General features: G+C 37.6%; 1 protein-coding gene across 6 annotated transcripts in view; it reads right to left on the bottom strand.

Moving 5' to 3' along the window:
* EPHA6 (EPH receptor A6) overlaps nt 1-20445 on the bottom strand; it is a 502797-nt gene that overhangs the window by 371064 nt on the left and 111288 nt on the right. For all 6 annotated transcript variants that reach the window (XM_065076549.1, XM_065076536.1, XM_065076555.1 and 3 more), the window contains one exon: nt 14059-14722. In XM_065076549.1, the coding sequence (XP_064932621.1) occupies nt 14059-14722 (664 nt within the window). The remainder of the gene's footprint in view (nt 1-14058; nt 14723-20445) is intronic.

Raw genomic sequence — 20445 nt, 5'->3', positions numbered from 1 at the left:
GATGGGACTCCTGAAAGCAAAATTAAGGTGGAAGAAAGGGGAGGGGGAGGGGGAAAGAGCCAAACCAACCTAACAAAAACCAGATGCCCCTCCATTGCTCCCCACCCCCCCCTCCAAAAAAAAATAATCAAACTATGACAACATTGCAAAACCCTTCAAGAAACAGACTTTCAGCACATCAACTAATTCAACAGGAGACGTGTCAGGCAGTAAGCCTTTGTTAATTCAGCCTTTGAGATTTACTTCAATCACCAAAACCTACGCATTGCCACTTTTGGACTATGACAACTCTTAAACATGATGGACACATGCCAGGTGAGGTTCAGGTGACAGGTAACAGCCTGGAGATCAGGTCTGAGGCAGAGCCTCTGTGAGCTGCTGGTGGGGGAATGCAGGGAGCAGGGACCAGCTGCTGGTGCCTCAGAGACGGCACAAGACATGGGAGACCACCAGCAGCAGAGAAGGGCTTCTGTGGGAGGAATGCTGTGAGCTCCACAGGTAACTCAGCCACTTCCCCCTGCAGCTGTCAGGATATAGTAATTCCAATGATTGTTAAGAAGCTGCTGTGAACCGTCACCTGTAAGGGCATTATATAAAATCTGTACTAGAACAAAATATAAACCTGCAGGGAAAAGGTAGCATACAACAATTAATATGAATTACCTTTAAATTCTATAGGCTATGTTTTCTTCCATACCTTTGCAGTAGGCACTAAACACCTAATAAACACCCAAGTTCCTCTAAAACTCCACAGAACTAACTACCTTGTGCAGTTGGACATCAACATTCAGCACAGGAACATACCATCTGGATGTTGAAACAAGAAAATTTGTGAATTATATTTGGAATTTTTTTTTCTTTACTCCTACCAATATAATAGCCTAGTCTCATTCTGATAAGTCAAACAATTTTTACATTTATAAAACATTTTTATCTTAGAAGTATGTGAGAGAATAAAGAAATGTGTACTCCTCAAGCAATAAGAAATAAATTATTCCCCTTTTACAAACTGAACTTCTTGGCACACTATAAATAGCACAGAACATTAAAGGACTAATTTTTTTTTTTACATAAAAGCAAGTGGAAAATGAAGTATGAGTAGGAAAAAAAGGTTATAAGAAAAAAAAAACACCACATAAAGAGGGATACACAAACAACAGTAGGAAAAATTGCAGAGAAATGCACTCAATCAAATGTAATATTTTTGCTTGAAAGAGCCTTGGATGCATCCACTACTTAGAGTAGAACGATACAGGAGAAATGGAACATAAATACATTCAAGCTTTCTGAAAATTTTTGTCTAAACAACTAGATACCTGTTCAACACGTATTCTGAAAATAGTTTGCACATATAAAACATATTCACTGTATTCAGTTCAACTCTTTAAATGCTACAGTCAAGCTTAGCCACTAATCAGCATGAGGACTATTTCATTTGTTCTGTTTATCTTTAGAAGTATTTATGTTTTGATCAACAAAACATTGAAAACCTTACTAGAAAACTTTCTGCCAGTGACTTACCTAAAGGGAGAATGAAAGTAAGACTTTTGGGATAGACACATGTAGACCCGTCACCAGAACCTCCCAAAGATTTCCAAACAAACAAGCAGTTTGGGGTTTTTGTTTGTTTTTAAATGTTTGCAACATTGCATAGAACTGTACAAAATGCCTTCTGTGTGTCTTTTGCATATCTACATAACATTATTTGAAGAAATCTAAATTATGTGAGATGAGAGCAGAGATAGACATGCAGATTTGAAAGACACAAACTCCAAAATATTTACATAAACACCAGCAAGACTGATACTGAAAGAGCAGTAAACATCAAAAAGGCAAACTGAAAGTAATGGTAGAATCATGACCATACTTGTCCAGAGCACACAGATACGGGAACTGAGATGCTTAGCAAGCAGGGATATTCTAAAAAGTAGATCGTGAAATAACAAATGGTTCTGCAAGCGAACACTTGATGCTGCCTGCCCAGCATAGTATCCAGTACAGGACTCCCAGCTCTCCACAAAAAGACTGTAAAGCACTGAAGACACTAAAGCATTATGGCACTACAGAGACAAAAGAATCAGTTTCCTTTTCAGAATTTGGCATCCAAAGATAATACAGCAGATGACCCAGTTACTGATCCTCTCCTCTTGCCGGTAGACCTGCAAGAGTCTTCAGACAGCACCGTGGTTCCAAAGGCATCCATCTTCATTGCTTCTCGTGAAATGTGCAGACAGGAGCTACAAGTCACAGCAGAGAACTGTCATTTGCAACTCCACCAAGCTGAAGGCGCTGAGCTTTCCCTGAACAACAGAGGTCAGGGAGCAACGTGCAGCCCTCGTTCTCTGACCCTGCAGCAGCTCCAGGACATGTTGCGCTCGAGCAGTGGCGTGAGGCAACAAGCTGCAGGGGTTGTGGTTTTGCTTAGAGAGCAGCTGTGATAGCAGCCAAACTTCTGTCCCCTCAAGAAGCACCGTGCTGTGAACCCTGATCTAAACTATTAAGGACAGAGACGTATCTGTAGCTGGCATCTCAACTTTCAGGGGAGTTTTCCTTCCTCTCCATTTTCTCTTATACAAACGTGTCAGTCACAAATTCAATCATAAATCTTGAAGTTAGTAGAATTGCATTTGCCAGCTTTTTTTTTTTTTTTTTCATTTGGCAAGAGCTTAAGCTTATGAGTAACTTCCAAACTACTTTGCTCAAATGATGCCTCAGCATCATACAAGTTCTGGGATGCAGGGGCAGGGGGGAGAGGGGAAGAGGTAGGAATGATTGCTGAGAATCTTTTAAATACTATTGGCCTTGAAATTTAAGTTAATCCATGACACAGAATCAATCTTGCTATGTAAAACGGTTACTTTTGACATTATTTTTCACCTTAAGTTTCAGATAGGAAGGGCTAAGACAGTTGGTCAAAGCAAATCTCATTTCACTTGCATTCTTACTGAGATTAACAAGACAAAAATGCAGTTCAAATTTTTAAACACTCATACATGTTCTTTATATTCAAGACAATCTTTCTGTCATAAATGGTCTGTGAGCAGTTACTTGACTCCTGCTTGTGATTCCCAGGCTACACCATGCAAAGGGAAATCCTTTATTGACTGCTTTTGGAATTACATTTCTCAGCATAAATGCTTTAATAATTGACTGAATAAAATGATGGGTAACCTCTGTGGGAACAGTTCCGTTACGGAATGTGTTTTATGGCTTATTTGTGAATGTTTTACTCATTAATAACCTGCCTCAGAGGAAGTACAGGTGATTATCTCCAGATTTTGGAGATCAATTTTATGAGTTCTCACAGGGACATCATCTATATAATAATAATTATATTCTAAAGTGTTTCCATTTTTTCAAACTATAAAGTCAAGTGCTCATGCACAGCAACATCATGAGAAACTGAGGTTTTTTTAAAAAAAGTGGATTAATTCCTGAATTCCAAAAATCTGAACCAGAATTATCTCTGAACTTTATATAAGTATACATATCTACTTGAACTGGTAAGACTTAAGTGAAATTTTTTATCATTATTAAAAAAAAAAGAAATCATTGACAGCCTACTATAGTGTAAGAACTTGGAAACTTTCACTGAGCACCCTGACTACAATTTTTTTTCTTAGCTTACATTTATTATTACTGTTCAGGGCTCCACAACAAAAAGTCAATGATGAGCAAACATCCTAGAAAATGAATTTCTGTAAAGACAAATATAACAAACACTTACTAAGCCAGAATTGTTCCCTGTTACCTCACTGCAACAAATACCTCTGGAAGTCCAAGACATGATTTTTACATCATCGTGCTGTACACACAAATTGTTCCTTCCTTGTTTGTAAATAACAGTTTCCTCACAAAGTAATTCCTTTTCACAACTTTCAATTAATGCAATGCCTGCACTTTGTATCAAATAAATGTTATTAGGCCTTTATACATGAACCATCATGGCTTTAGTTTCCTTCATCTGCTAGTCACAAAAGATGGCTTCAGAACTCAAAAATGTGCATTTTTCAGCATCTTGAGAAAACCTACATACTAAAGAGAATATTCTTGACCATAAGAAAATCCTGAACTTCTCTTCCAGCTGGAAGAAAACCTCCTACAGCTGTAACAAGCAACCAACACTGAACTTCTACATCCATTAAATACAGCAGGTCACGTTTCACTCAAGCAAAACTCACCTACATTCAATATATTTGATTGTTGAAACAGTTAAGGTTGATCATGTGTAAAGTGCAATGAACATTTACCAAGTCTAATTCATCCAAAACAACTGAGCTCAAGCTTTATCTACTGACTCCCAGAACAAGGAATGAAAATGTGGCAAGCAGGAAAAAGCTGTAGTACCCAAGAACTGGAAGGTGCTATTTCTGCTCGTCTCTCTAGGATGCAACATGTTTTGGGGAAGAAACCCATCATAGTGAGAAAGACAGGACAGGAACACAGGGTTAGTGCCTCCCTTCTTCATCTCTTGCCATACTGTCAGTCTTTCCATTATTCTCATTTTTACCAATATGAGAGGAACTCGCAAATTAGCATGCATCTCTCTAATTTCTGACAGCTAAACCTCTTTGAATTTGTTAATGCCAGGTTTTCAAAAGTCTACTTTGGGACAGGCAAGCCAAACATAAGGCTTGACCAAGAATTCAATTATGACTAGATTGTTATCCTTGGAAGATAGCGTCTTATCATATATAGAGAAACCCATCTGCACACAGAGTTACGAAAGATTTGCGAATGAAAACTACAGACTCTGTCCTTGCTTCCCACTCCAGCTCCTCAGAGACTCACATTTAGAACAGCACAAGAGCCCCTCGCAAGCTCCCAGACTATATGCATCAGCCCCTTCACACCTATAGCCTGTGAGTCTGGGGTCAAAACTGTCACTGTCTCCTATATCACAATCCCAGGACACAGCCCCACTGCAAAACCGACAGTGGGGAGATGTGCCACACATGAGCCTAATGCACAGGGACAGAGGAAAGACATCGCAGTCGCTGAGAAATCTGCAGAGCAGGTTAGAAAACAGTAACAAATTAAACAGCAATTTTAAAGTGTGTTCATTCTATACACAGTTGAATACATTTGATACACAAACACACTTGTATTTATATGTACATTTTATAAAACTTAATACTACTGGAAACATATTGTTTTAAAAGTTTTGCATGTGATCATCACTGGAGTGTACTTCTCTCAGCAAAGAACAAATAATTGTAATTTACTATGGGCTGCTGCAAACATCAAATCATGCAGCTACATTACCGAGTCATACACAACAACAACAAAATCCATCACTGCAGTCCCTTTGACAATTTTTGTCTACTGTTTATCAAGGAGAGCTGGTAGGATCAATATTCAGCAGTATACACTAACATGAAACCTGAGGGAAGACTTATCTCAGTAATCAGTGTGCTTCTGCTTCTGAAATTCATGTTTATCTGTACAAACAGAAAACAGTAACAGTTTTTCAGTTTGAAACGAGCTATTTAATCTAAACTGGCTTCCTTGTTTCACCAAAGTAGGTTTCACATTAAATACTGTAATTCAACGCACATTTCAGAATCAAAGTGAAAAATAGTATTTTCCTAGGATTAATTCAGTTTGCAAATAATAATTTTCCCATATATGCATACTTTATTCAGATGTGGTTAGGAAAAAAAAAAATAAAAATCAAGACTTTTAATTTTTGCCATTAAATATACTGGAAACCAGGTTATGGTGGTTATTATCAGGTTCTTTATTTCCCAAGATAAGGAAGTATGATGTGACAAGGACATGCAACCTGTGTTCATTCAGTATCGGTGTAGCTTCCTTGCTACATAAAAATAAAATGAGAAGGGGTTTTTGCCCTTTTTTTCTTTTACATCCTTCCTTCTGAAGCAGCACCCCTTTCCAGCTCTTTTACCAAGTTTGTTGTGTTACGATTTATCTGGCAGAACAAATCTGCAGATGTCTGCAGGTTAAGTAAAAAGGGCTGGGTCTGTAACAAAACATGATTTTGTATGGCATTGACATTTTTCTGGCTGCTAACCAGTCACCAGCAGTCATCAAAAACAGGCGCCCTCAGGTAGTTATTTAATTCCTAACATTTTGCTGCAGTAAAAAAAAAAAAAAATAAAATCCTTTCAGTAACAAACTTTGGAAAAATCCTCAGTTTCAAGACACTGAAAAAAAGATGATATGACACTATGATTAAAAATAACCAAAAGCAGACACACACACACAAATTCTTATCTTTGAATGCTTGCAGGTGCTAGCCTAGTAACCAGTGTATTAGAAAAAGCACGAACACAAAACTTAAAAGAAATGTAAAAGCCAGGGAAGTAACTTAAAAATACTGAGAAAAAGGCTGAGTGATTAAATACAGCAAAGTCAGATCTCTTCAGCCTGGTCCAACTCACAAAAAATTCGTCTTTCTGATAGTAAATAATATCCCATTGATCTCACATGGTCCACTACACATTCGCTTCCTCCTCCATCAGGTAGGCAACAATTTTATTTTTAATCCACACTAATTGCAAGCATGAGGGACAAAGGAGTTCTTCATGTGCAAGTGGAAAAAGTACAGTAAAAATGAAAGAGAGATACATTGCGAAATTGCTTGGCATAGGACCTGACATTTTAGGAATTAAAAACAATATGTGTGAACATAAAAGTGGTAGCAGTACTGTTGGTAATATCCCCTTCCCCACAGATAATCACTTAAATTGTAATCTATTGTAAATACACACTCTTTTTTTTTTTTTCTAATGTATACAGTTTTTGAGTTCAGATCAAGTCCAATTTTTGCAGTATATTAGCAGCTGTGATTAAGTCTATTCAGATGCTTTGAATGAGTCATTATCAATTGCTTTTCTATACTGTTACCTACAGAGTTGTGATTATTCACAATTCCCAGTTTTTCCATGCATGTTCTTGAATTGTACTAAAACCTCTATTTGGTGGTTCACCCTAAAAACTGAATTTGGAAATGTCTAAACACAATGCCACTTCATCCATATTCAGAATTCACATTAACATAGGCAGTGAGTTTTCACAGATGTGTAGCCTTACATAGGCTAAAGAGTAGATTTTTCAATTGAAAATACATATCACTAATAATCACAAAGGTCTTAAGTACTTCCATTGAAAACACAAATCCAAAGCTCTTTGAACTCACATAAATTAAGTAAACCATCATTTCTTAAGTGCAGTAAAAATGCACAAATCCCTTCCAGAGCACTTGTATTTTCAGTAATTTGCTACATATTCCAATTAATTATATGGTTGTTTACTTGAAAATACTAATGCAACTATTTAATATTTTTTTTAATTGGACAGCAAATCACATATACTATTATAAAAACAACAAAAACATTTAAATTCTCTCCAGTGGTAATCAGTGCAGAAGAGAAAAGTGATATACAGCATGGTGCAGAGGAAACAAAGGATAATGAAGAATAGCCACTGAGTTGATACTGACAGGTACATCGTCATGCCTGGCCACTCTCTCTAACCTTCTTCATGTCACCTCTGGTATCACCTCTACACATGCTCCCACCTACCTCCCCTTCCTGCTCCTTCACAAATTGACACTGGCTTTCTGTACAACATTGCTGCCTGTGCACACTGCAATGACATTTAACTTTGAGGCAGGCTCACTGTGAGGTTTCACTTGAAAGGAGGAAATTGAAATCAAAAGGAGGAAAGGGAAAGGCTTCAGTTTCAGGGGGAAAATGAGGGTTCAATTAGGATTTGGTTTTTATTTGAACTTGCCTTGCCTACTTGTCTGCCCTAAATTTTGAAAGGAAGGAGGTACTTAAGGGTGTTGAAGCAAGTTCTGTCTGCAAGAAAGTCACCTACAGTGGTCTAGGAGATGGACTGCACCAACTAATTCAGCCACGTAGCTGCAGGAAGGCCCCAGGACCTTCTGCACCTGCCTCATTTCACAAAAGAGAAAGAACAGCCAGTGGATCATCTCAGTCCTCCACTCATTCAGCCTCCCTCACAAATTCCTGTCTCTGGCTATCCAGTATAAGTTGGAGAATGACCTATTAGAGAGCAGTGTAAGGGAAAGGGACCTGGGGGTCCTGGTGGACAGCAGGATGACCATGAGCCAGCACTGTGCCCTTGTGGCCAGGAAGGCCAATGGCATCCTGGGGTGTATTAGAAGGGGGGTGGTTAGTAGGTTGAGAGAGGTTCTCCTTCCCCTCTACTCTGCCCTGGCGAGACCACATCTGGAATATTGTGTCCAGTTCTGGGCCCCTCAGTTCAAGAAGGACAGGGAACTGCTGGAGAGAGTCCAGCGCAGGACAACAAAGATGATTAAGGGAGTGGAGCATCTCCCTTATGAGGAAAGGCTGAGGGAGCTGGGGCTCTTTAGCTTGGAGAAGAGGAGACTGAGGGGTGACCTCATTAATGCTTACAGATATATAAAGGGTGACTGTCACGAGGATGGAGCCAAGCTCTTCTCGGTGACAACCAATGATAGGACAAGGGGCAATGGGTTCAAAACTGGAACACAAGAGGTTCCACTTAAATTTGAGAAGAAACTACTTCTCAGCAAGGGTGACAGACAGTGGAACAGGCTGCCCAGGGAGGTTGTGGAGTCTCCTTCTCTGGAGACATTCAAAACCCACCTGGACGCTTTCCTGTGTAACCTCACCTAGGCGTTCCTGCTCCAGCAGGGGGATTGGACTGGATGATCTTTTGAGGTCCCTTCTGATCCCAAACATTCTGTGATTCTGTGTGAAAAGAGTTGGCAAGGAATTGCACCCTTTGTCATAGGGACCTACTCCAGCACAAGAGAACTGTTCCAGTTCTGCTGCAGAATTTCTCTCTGAGGTGCAAAGTTTGCCTCTTAAAAAGATAATTTGCAGTCTTCCCAATTAAAATTTCATCCTGTTCCCCCCCCCTTTTATTTTTCATGGTGGTCCAAATCTTCCCAAATCTTTACAAATCTTTTCCTTTACAGATCTTCCTCCAGTGCCAATGGGCTTGCAGAGAGTAGATCTCATGAGTAAATAAATACCTGGGTGAAAAACCAAAAGCAACCATAGACAATACTGAATTTCTGTAACTATTAGGAAACTTGCCATTTCAATATACATATTTTTTTTCCTTTTCCTATTTTCTTGCCAGCAGACAGGTAACAGCATGACTGTATTATTAACTTCTTGGCTTCCTTGTAACAAAGACACGCTACAAGTATGTATACGAGGACAAAGATCATATTTGCAAAAGAAAAATATTTCCTAGTTGAATCAGATGAAATAGCTGAAGATAGGTTGCCAACGTAGAAATCCTAACACCAAAATATTACCACAAATTTGAGTAATGAATAACAGAAAAAAACCATTTCTTCAATTAAACAAATTCTCAAAGCGTTCCAGCATTACTATCCGTAGGAAGAGTGGTTCAGTCAACTCAAGTTCAAAGAATTGAACTTGACATTCCCACTTCTCATTGCATTTGTTTTAATGAAAATAAACAAGGTGAATTTTTCAACAAATATTGTTTTACATTTTAAATGTTTCTTCAACCATAGCACATGATATCCTTTGGGAGGCAGAGGGTCCCTGAGAACATTCTTCAAGAACAATCAACTTTCCAAAGTTAAAATACATTCCTACATTGTATATGATCAATTAAGACTCTAAAATAAATTCTGAAATTACTGTCTCAGTATTTTATACATATATAATAGATTTTTTTCTCTGCAATTAATTGCTAACCTTGAGTAATTCAGATAACTTTTGGTAAATCTTTAAATAATTAGAATTCTGTTAACAGTCACCCAATTATTACTGTATCACTCCTAAACAAAACTGTACAATTGTATTCTTGTAATTAAGTTTATAAAGTGTTCCTTATAATTATTTTTTCTATGTTTAAAAAAAACACACACACACACACACAAATAAAAACAAACAACAACAACAAATACCCCAAACACCACAATCAAGCGCACACACAAAAAACCCACCCAAAGCCCTGATATAGCCTGTATATATTATACATCTGTTAAATTTAGTACAACTCTTGTCTTGGACTGAAATTCAGAGAAGATAGACATTCAACCTGCTCCTTTTAATTGATGTTTATTAGAATCCTGTACAGCATCTCCTCCTTCTATGCTGACTTGTGAATGTGGCTGGTACCACTGATTTAGCAAAGCAAGCACTTCATATTAGAGCCATGCATGATTAGCATTGCCAAATTATTGGTACCAGCTCATTTCCTAATGCATAAAGAAACAGAATATGTGAACACTGCTGCTATTTCAGGATTTTAAGAAAAAAAACCCTTGAATGTAGACTCGATTCCAAGAGTTCTAGATTGTTTACACAAACAATTCAGAGAATATGGTATTTTGGCAGTTATGCCATTCAGAAATACATCACACTCAAAATAACTGAACCTCTTGCAATCAATGTAAATTTTTTCCCCCCGGGCTTCAGAAAAGCAAGACAATCTCAAAATTATTGAAAAAGTCTCTATCAATGTGTGTCTGAACTATTCTAGACACATTGGGGCACATATTAAATAAGTATGGATATTTTAATCTGATTGTGAGTTCTTCTCATACACTTTCACTCTGAAATGATGCTTTTAAAAATAAACCAAATGGATAGGTAATACTGATAAATTCACAGACTGAGATACACATAAAACTGACATATATTGAAATAACCAAAATGTTGCCAGTTAGATTACTTTTGACTAACAAAATCTACTTTACTTGCTTCCCTGGATTTTAACAGCAGTTCAAATGATCAAAGACTTTTTTGATTCCCATTCTTGCTGCTTTGTGAAACTCATCAATGACAAAGGCAGAATATTATTCCGTATGACATTTAGTACTTCCTGAATAAAGAGCACTTATCTCCACAAATATCAAAACAGAAATTTACTTTTTAAATCCTATGGCAAATAAACCAGACTTATCCTGAAGAGCTTATTATGCCTCTCTGAACCACATGCTGGTGTATAATTTAAAGTTTGACAACATTTGCAAGTATGAAAAATATCCAAGTACTAGCAAGTATTGCCCACCACCCAATTGTCAGAAAAAGATTTCTAAATACAAAATAATTATTTTGAAAGTTATATTCATGCAGAAGACAAAAAACAGTTATGAGTTTTGAGTATGTGACAGAGTATGCCTTTGAGAAGCACTGACAGAATGGCAGCAAATACTTCCAAGACGCAGATTTGTAACTCCAGCAGTGGAATGAGAGACATGAAAAGGCTTTATGTTGGGATTCGAGGAAGGGACCTAGAAGACTTGAAGATTGTATAAATACATCTCAGGCCTTCTTAGCAGACTGAGATGTAGCGGGTTGCTCCTTTCCCCATGTCCCACTTCTACAAAAACAAGCTACATGTAAATTGTATCATTTTTCCCTTAGAAAGTTAGCAATTTTCAGGTATTTAACAATTTCATGGGTATAAAAGAGTTCAGGATGTATTGACAAGTTAAATATCTTTTAAACTCTGAATTTCTGATTTGTGCCCCAGCCAAGAAGCAAAGTCTCAAAACAGGACATTATGTCTGTCTGAACAGTTGCCGTCAACATACGTAGTGATCTCGGCTCAGTTCACAATGCTCCATTGTAAAAACGCATTCCCAGCTGCCCAAAGATGCATCTACAGCAGCAGCTTTGGCACAAAGGGAAATGTGGTCACTCTGGCAATAACCCTTGTAAATCACAGTCTAAGTGCAAGAGCTGGAGAGTGGGCATTAGTGAAATTAAATTGCTGCTCTTTAGTTTTGAACGTATCTTTGGCCTTGCCTTTCACGTAGTGTTTGTCAAGGAATACATGACAAACACAATGCAAGAAGCTGTCAGAAAATTAGCACTAATCTTACAATATGCTGAAGATTACTACTAAATGGACAGCATCAGACATCTACAAAAACGATTTCAAAACACATATGGAAGATCTATTAGATTATAATTTTCTAAAACAGTAATCTGTTACCCTTGGGGCAAATAGATAAGAATATGCAAGCACTCATAGCTTCAGGTATTCCATTTCATTTAGGAGTTACTTGTTCAGCAGCAGCCTGGACTGCCAATTGAATAAATGAGCAGAGTCAATGCACAGCAGAAAAGTTTCCTAACATTTTTTTGTGGTCTTTGGTTGCTGGTTTCATTGCTCATATACAGTTCTAGTGTATGACTCACATAATGTGCAGAAATTCATTAAATGATAATGTCTTGAAGAAAATCCCTATCCCATTAAGAAAGAAACATTTTGACCTTACATGGAAAATTACACTTGCTTCCAGTAACAGCAATGTCAAGTTGTATCTTTGCAATGAGTATCTTTTGGTAATTAACACCAGGAAGATCAGACAAAGTAAGTGAGTTTAATTTTCTGATCACAATGCCTAGTGTGCTTTTAATGCTCTATATTAACCAAGCTTGCTTGGAAGTTTGCCTAATACCATCAACTCTGAGGAGCTCTTCAGCAAAATATTTGGGCAACTCGTGTAATTTATGGATATGGAACTCTTTCTCTTTTTTTTGCTACAAAACAAGTGCTCAATCAAAGCAGGCTGCTATCTCAGTGGCTACTGAGACTTTCCTTAGAATCCATTACTGCAGGAAAGAGTACCTTATTCTCAAGTCATTGTGAAACTGTTACAGTAGAAAAAGAACTTACAATGTCCACGTCCTTCAGTAACTCTGAAGCTGACAAAAAACTAGTTACCAAGAAACTCTGCAGCATGAAAAGAACATGTCTTATGAATAAATGTCACCTGTCCAGTAGTGCTGACATTCACATTGTCCATGGATATTAGTCTCAAATCAAATCCACAAAAACTCAGAGGCTTGGGCTATACACAAATATACACAAATATACATTCACAAACTTTTAGCAATGTATTCATGTTATAAACAGCACAAGAGTTGTAATCATGTACATTTTTCCCATTTGTGCACGTAATCCAGTTATCACAAAATTCAGTAAATGCAATCACTCTTTCAAAATGGCAGAAAGAGGCTTAATGAGCCACAACAACACTTGGAATCTGCAGAACACGCTTTCTGTTCATGAATGTATTCACTGACCTACCTATAAAAGCGAGGGCCTGATAAGGGAAGAAAATGAATTTTCCCTTTGTATTCAACTCCAAGTTGCTACCTGGATTCGCAACATCTTTAATTCCCTGTAATGCTGACAAGGTGCAGTGCTGTGTTTTCCTACATACACCAGCACAGAGTGCAGTCTCTGCAAGATTCTTGAAAAGAGATCACCAAGTACAGCTATCCTCAGATAGAATTCTTAAGATACAAAAAAGTGGCAAACATTCAGTAACTAATTGGTGTACTGACATTCACTTCATAAACAATGTCTTACTACAGCTGCACAAAAATCTTTGAAAAAACAGTGCTAGATATATAGCATTACTTGAAATGCTCAAAATGGTTTCAGCACAATATATGATTTTAACCTTTCGCATTAATTCTGAATAGGAACTCAAACTTCGCTAATTGAAATTGATACCTAATGAATTTCTACCACCTTAACATACACGTTTATTTAAGGACGCATTTAAAACCCCTTGTTTTACAGAAGTGTGAATAATTATGTTACCTCTTCAGGTGAATTAATCTCCTTTACCTTTATGTGCCTACAGGAAAGACCTGCATCGGAGTTAATTGACTAGATTACCTGTTTAGGGATACAGAGAAAAAGACTTTTTTTCTTTCCAGTCACTGCTCATCTCATCCCAAGACAGATGCCTAAAACATGGTAGAGGAATCTTTTTCCAAAGCATGCACTTATCTCCACTAACTACTAGAGTCAAGGTGACAAGCTGATCTATACGCATGTGCCATTTAGACACCTAGTTAGGCAAAATGGAGGTTATCTTTAGTAACTGTATGTTGTCTTAGAAACCCACAATATCATGCCTTTAAATAACTTGGCTTATTTCTGGGCAAGAGGCGTTCCTTGAAAATGTGGTGCAGTATTTCCAATATACAATGAGATATCTGCTATGCATATAACATCATAAGACTTTTAAAAAATAAATATAATAATCAAACAATGTTTTCTTACCATGGCAGGAACCATCCACTTCTTCATATCCTACACTACAGATGCATCGTCCTAGAGGCACGAGCCAATCCCCATCTGCTCCGCAATACAATTTTGGAGTATCACGTTCCTCAGCGCTTTTCACACAGGAGCCCCGTACTTCCACCAAAGAGGAAGAATCAACCCTTGGAATAGTATCAGGAAACATAGCCAAGTTACGGACTGTGAAAGGACACTTTTTGTAATAAACACGGACTGAAACCAAAGCAATGCATGCTCCAATGTCCTGAAAGGCAAGATAAAATCCTTTCTTGTTTATTGGCCCAACCTCACGAACTTCTGTGTTGAGTTTAAGAATGCGGTCACCCAAGTCCATCTGGGTAAAGCTCTCATCAGCTGCAATAGTATCAATTTTAGTGTACTGGTTTGGCTTGAATTTTACTCCATGAGACTCATCTGACTCCATGTAGTAAAGATTGAAGGTTTCCTTGCAGGTTCCTAGTACCCATGGAATACTGTTGCAGTCCCTCAGGGTAAACTTCATTTCCACATAAATTTTCTGTGCAGCATCACGGGAGATCCAGTTTGTTCGAAGCCAGTTGTTTTGGTTGGGTTCCATCACATTACACACCTGGTAAGTATGAATGGGACGATTGTGTTCATCCATTTCAGTTATGGCATCCCACTGAAAAGAAAATAAAATTGATTGAAAACTAAGAAAAATATGTATTATGCATATACACAGAGCCCATGTATACACACACAGAACTGCTCCAGGTATGTGCACTTATGGCTTAACTAAGAATAATTCTTTACTTAAAGTTTAGTGGAAAGACAGTAATTAAAAGCAGATATCAGCTAGAGAATGGTACAAGTTTTACTTCAGAAACTCTATGATAAATATAATAAAAACATTTAATAATCAGTATGGTTCAGGAGAAGAGGGAAATACCAGCCATGTTTATGCTCGCAAATTTAATAAGTCTGAGAACATTCTTGAGCATATCATTCAATAATTTATGCCATTTATGGCTAGAACAGTCCTGTATCCTCCAAGCAATTCCACAGCTCAAGCACATGGTAGCACTCAGCAGCTGGGATGTAGCCACTCTGGTCTGGTGCATCTGAGATGTTTGGTGTAGGTTATCCTGGTTTACAGAATTGCCCCAGAAACATTTAACAGTATATACAGAGACATTCCATTTCTGGTTCCATAGGGTCTGCATAACATCTTTTTCTACTAAAAACAAAACAAAATAAAAAAATCCAATCTGTCACAGACACCATGCCATTGTTGTTGCCTCTATCAATCCTATTTCTTACAATTTGGAGGTAAATATTGTGTGAAGTTCCTCTCCCCCTCTTGCCCTTCCCTCCACCCCCAAGCTTTGCCATTTTTATACAATTAAAAAATAAATATATAATCACCGTTTAGAAGCTCTGTAAAAAGAAAGACTTCATTGGTTCGTCTTCTTCAGTGGAAGAGGAACATATTATTTAAGTTAGGTCATCCTAGCCCTAAGGTCCAGAACCTGTGGCCCCATTAGCCTGAAAACTGATTATAAATGGTGGCTGGAATTCATGTGGAAAAGAAAAAATTTCAAGTGCTGCCAGATGTGATCAGCACATTGAGATTCTTGGTCTCTGTGGGGTGCACTTGTGAGCTATGCAGAAAAACAGGGCACGCGAAGGCTTTTACAGACCATCACTTTTGGGCTTTCTTCCTATCACAGCACGAGGGATAACCTCACCTGAAGGTCCTGTCCTAAGAATCACAAAACATTCTACTTACATGACAGTGGCAAACACTTGGCAAACAATTTGCTGACTGTTAAGAGATTCTTATATAACCAAGGGCTTCCAGCCTCTACGACATTCCGAAAGGGCAAAGCTGCTACTCCAGCGTTCACGGCAAAACCAGAACAAATTCAGATGGGGTCAAAACTGTATGATGAAGGACTAGTTAGCCTAAGGCTTCTTGTGCCATTGCCCCCAAATTGTTTTTTGAACTATGATTAAAGTATCCCCTTTAGCAAGCAATAGAATGCCGCAAACAAATCTTAGCTTTGGGAAAGGAAAAGGTGACTTCCATGCTCTGGTGGGTCAGGGTTCTTCCCTTTTGCTAAGCATGAACCCACACACAAACCAAACCAAAACAAACAAACAAACAAAAAAAAACGAAACAAAACCAAAACAAAACAATGGGGTGGGGGGAAGTGGAGAGGGAGAAAATGCTTTATTAAAATCCATAGCTCTGAGTCTTAAAACCTCACCAGAAGTTCTTTAAGAATAAAACTGAAGTTTCTCAGCTGCTGATCTATATTTTGACTATCTGTTATATGAGCCAGGGACATAACAGTGTTTTCTTTATATATAAAACATTTACTATAAAGTTTAAGCATTATTCTACAAATTCATATTATAAGCAAATATCACCGCAACATAGGTTAGGAAAAAACAAAAGTGCAAATGTTTTCTGCACTGTATGTATCAACCACATTAGAAGGAGGATGTGCTATAAGCTCCAGAGAAGTCTCTTAAAAAAAAACAAACCAAACCCAAACAAACATAAAAATAAAACACAAAAATATTATAGTAATGATAGTAGTAGGTGGGACGACAATGTAGTTCTTGAAATACTGTGCAGTCTTCAGAACTGGAATAAACAAGCTTAAAAGCAAAAAAGCTTCAACACACTACTGCCTCTTCCAAATATTAACAAAAATCTACCTAACACGTCCTCCCCCTACCATGAGGTTCTCTTCAGAAATATATACGTATTCACTGTGAATCAATATCTCAATTTAAACTTAGAAGTTAAAGCCCTGAGGTTCACTGCTAATCGTATAGTTACTAATATAACTCTGTTACTTCTGTAGGAAAGTATATGCTCAGCACCTCAATAACCATTTTAAAAGAAAGAAAGAAAGATGGATTCAACAAACGTGGACAGTAATTTTGTTCCTTCAAAGGAGACCCTGTATGCTTCATGCCTGTGCCTTTCATTGTGCTCCCAGATATCCTGCTCTACACTCCCAACTTGTAAAATTCATACATTGGCCAAGAGAAGCACTTAAAAGGCATTTGCAAAGATATTTAATGAAACAGAACACTTTCAAAAATGGTAAACATTTAACATTTCAACATAACCATTACACTGAGATGTACTCTATAAGGTATGCTTACAAATACAGCTGTGAGTTTGACAGCATGCATTCTTAATTACCAGTTCTTGATATTGAAGTGTAAATGAGGTGAATTCCACCACCCTAAATGTCAATGTAATTTGCTGAAAAGTCTGATGGAACTCCATCTGTGATAATCTCTGACAAGGACACATTCTTCCTGAGTAAAATACAATCTGCTTTTAATTTTACGCAAGTGCTGCATTTTTCTTCCGATTAAAAACAAACAAGCAAACAAAAAAAAAAATGCAAAACCAACAGAAAAATACGACACAAGAATTAAATTACGTGCAGAGAACAGAAAGCAAATGTATCCAGTACACACCAGTTTTCTTTTGGATTTATTTCATATTACAGCTCCCAATTAATCAAGTGAAAAGTATTTATAAACGTTTTAGTTGTGCAAAACCATTCTTCATTTAAAGCTTAGAAGCAAATAAAAAGAAGCATTTCATCAGTGATGTTTGCATGAGAATATGGCAGGTCCCCCAAGAATACCAAACTCGACGTGTGTTGGCTTGCAGAAGCTGCCTGGTCTAGACAAGCTGACAGTTCATACTGCTTCAAACTGAGCCTCTTGGCATCCCAATGCACTGCATTACTTTCCAACTTTTTGATGGCTTTCCTTTCAATGAAGCAAAGGTCTGATAATTTTGATGGAAGCAGCAGTATAAAGCCAATTTTTACAGCTAGAGTTCCAGGACTTATGACAAAAGGTCAAAAACACAGTTTGAAGGAAAGACTTCAAAACTCTATTTTAACATTGTAATCAACAGCAGTGCCGATTAGAGTTTACATTTTACTTTCACATGTGGCATAAACCAGGAGTAAGTGTCACTAAAATAGAAGAACATGGAATTTGAAGATTGGTAAAGAGAGGATTTTAAGATTACTTGTCACATTCAAGTACAAGATACGAGATTAGACTACAAGCCACGCTAAGATTTTAGTCAGATAAAATCTCAGCTGTTTTCACATTTCTGCAAGCTACTTTACAACCTGTTTCATTTTTAGAACTTCACTAATATTTAACAGCTGTACAGAGAAAAGTATAAAGAGCAAATTACCTATTTTCAATCTTGTACTAGCTATATATAATTCTGAAATCTGTTTTTAGTGTTCTCCACTTTTTTGTTACTCTTATTTTGAACTAAACACTACAGATTTACAAAATCAGCAGAAGCTATGTATTACCACTCAGTAGGTTGTATCACAAAAGGTTATACCAACATTACAAAACCAGAGATTGCATTTCACGTATTTTACATTTTTTTTTTTTTAAACACAGTACTGTCTGATAAGAAAATGTCTAGGTGATACCATTCAAAAGAGAAGTAAACACAGTGGACCAGTTTCAGTCTGATGGAAGCAGCCAACTTCCCTGAAGACACCAGAGTTATGTGAACAAGTTCTGAGTCTTGACTATTATATTTAAATCACTATCGCCATTTGAGGTGAGGGCTTATCGAGGTTAGATTGTGCTGCACTAAACACATATAGCATTGGATTTACGGGGGGAAACGCAGAACAGAAAGGGCTGAGAGGACATTCATTAGCTCACCCTGTTGTCAACTCCCAGCCCTCTGTGGTGGCACCATAAAGTTGCACGTTCTTTAACCCTATGGCTCCTCTGACTTCCAGTCCTGGTTGCCGCAGGCCAGCAGCGGAGAGCAGCCACGGCACGGCACCAGCATCAGGGCACCTTTCCGTTCTGAAGACCCGCACCACAGGCTCTTCTCCACCACATCGCCAGTCTGGGTTGTGCCACTTGCTTTGAGACAAGGCAAGCAGACTCCCCAACTTTTAGCAGCAGCCCTATTTGCACTTGAATAATTTATTACAATATTTTATTTGTATGTCAAACTTTGCTATAAGAAGCTTTTCCAGTTAATAGAGGTAGTTATACGAAATAGACAATTTAAACAGCTTGATAAAGAGCTGATATTTAGATAACTTCACATGTAATGAAAGACACTTTCCCCACAAGTCATCACAGGGATTCACAAATTAATAGTGGGTTCTTAATGTCAGATAATTATTCAGACACCGATGCCAGCAGCATTTGGTAATCTAGGACAGCAGCTTTAGCATCTTGCATAGCTCAAGATTATTTTTGTTGACATTTTACTTCATTTAAAGGAAAAGGTAGGAATACTGGTTACTTAGGCCCACACCCTTACTCAGCGGTTTAAGGGATGGAAAAGACCATCTGCCCTTACAAATTTTGCTACATTTGTACCCTAAACTAGCAAGTTCCCTCACCTTTCTCCTTATTCTTTCAATCAAAGGATAATTCTCTAAAAATGGAAGATTCTACACTTAAACATACCTAACCAGTGTACCTTAGTTCATTCCTGAATAAGAAAACATTGTGGCAGACTTAGCATTTGGATATCAAGCACAAAACGGGAACTTTGGATAAATCACTCTACTGGTAAGTACCATCTTTCCACGGAGAGAATTGGAGGAAAAAACTGTCTCAACAGAACACAGGACAGGAGATCGGGACGTGAAACCTGTTGACTTCAGCCACTCTGCATTTGACAATCTCCTAAGAAAACACATCTGTTAAAGGCAAGTTCTCAACAGTAATCAGTCTTACTACTTACCTTGCAACAGAAGAAAGATTTCCTTTTAAATCAAGGAACAAAATATGTAAAGTTCACACTATCGAGAGATCTGGTTTACTGGTTTCAGAGAGCTCAGTAATTTCAGAAACATAGCTGTCAACTGCTTCTTACAGAAAAACATAAGCTAGCATTTGAACCTGTAGAAATAAAATTTACTAATGTATAACCCCCCTTGGCCACAGATCTCCACTTGGAACAAGTCAAATGCCTAGCACTGGAAGGGATAGATTATGTTTGTTATATAAGCCAGCTGCTGTTAAATAAATAAATAAATAAATAAATAACCAGTCTGAAGAAAGTTACAAGTGTGTCCATGCAACCCACATACTCAAAGTTAAGTCAGCATTTCCATATTTATGTCATTCAGTGAGGACAAAAAGAAAATACATAGTATTTTTATAATATTTTAATTGGTTCTTCTATATTGTCTTTTTTGTAAATAGTTTATTGCTCATTTTGGTCACCTGTATTTGCAGTTTTCAGCTGGGACTCATCTAATGAAACCTACAGGTGAATCCTCACTTTCAACTGTCAGCTACTGGCAACCTTTTAGATCTCATTTCCATGGAAACAAGCTGAATGGCAAAAATGAA

Source organism: Columba livia, chromosome 1 (genome assembly GCF_036013475.1).
Source record: "Columba livia isolate bColLiv1 breed racing homer chromosome 1, bColLiv1.pat.W.v2, whole genome shotgun sequence".
Taxonomy (NCBI): domain Eukaryota; kingdom Metazoa; phylum Chordata; class Aves; order Columbiformes; family Columbidae; genus Columba; species Columba livia.
Note: the sequence above shows the minus strand (reverse complement) of the source record. Positions and strands in the feature narration are given on the sequence as shown.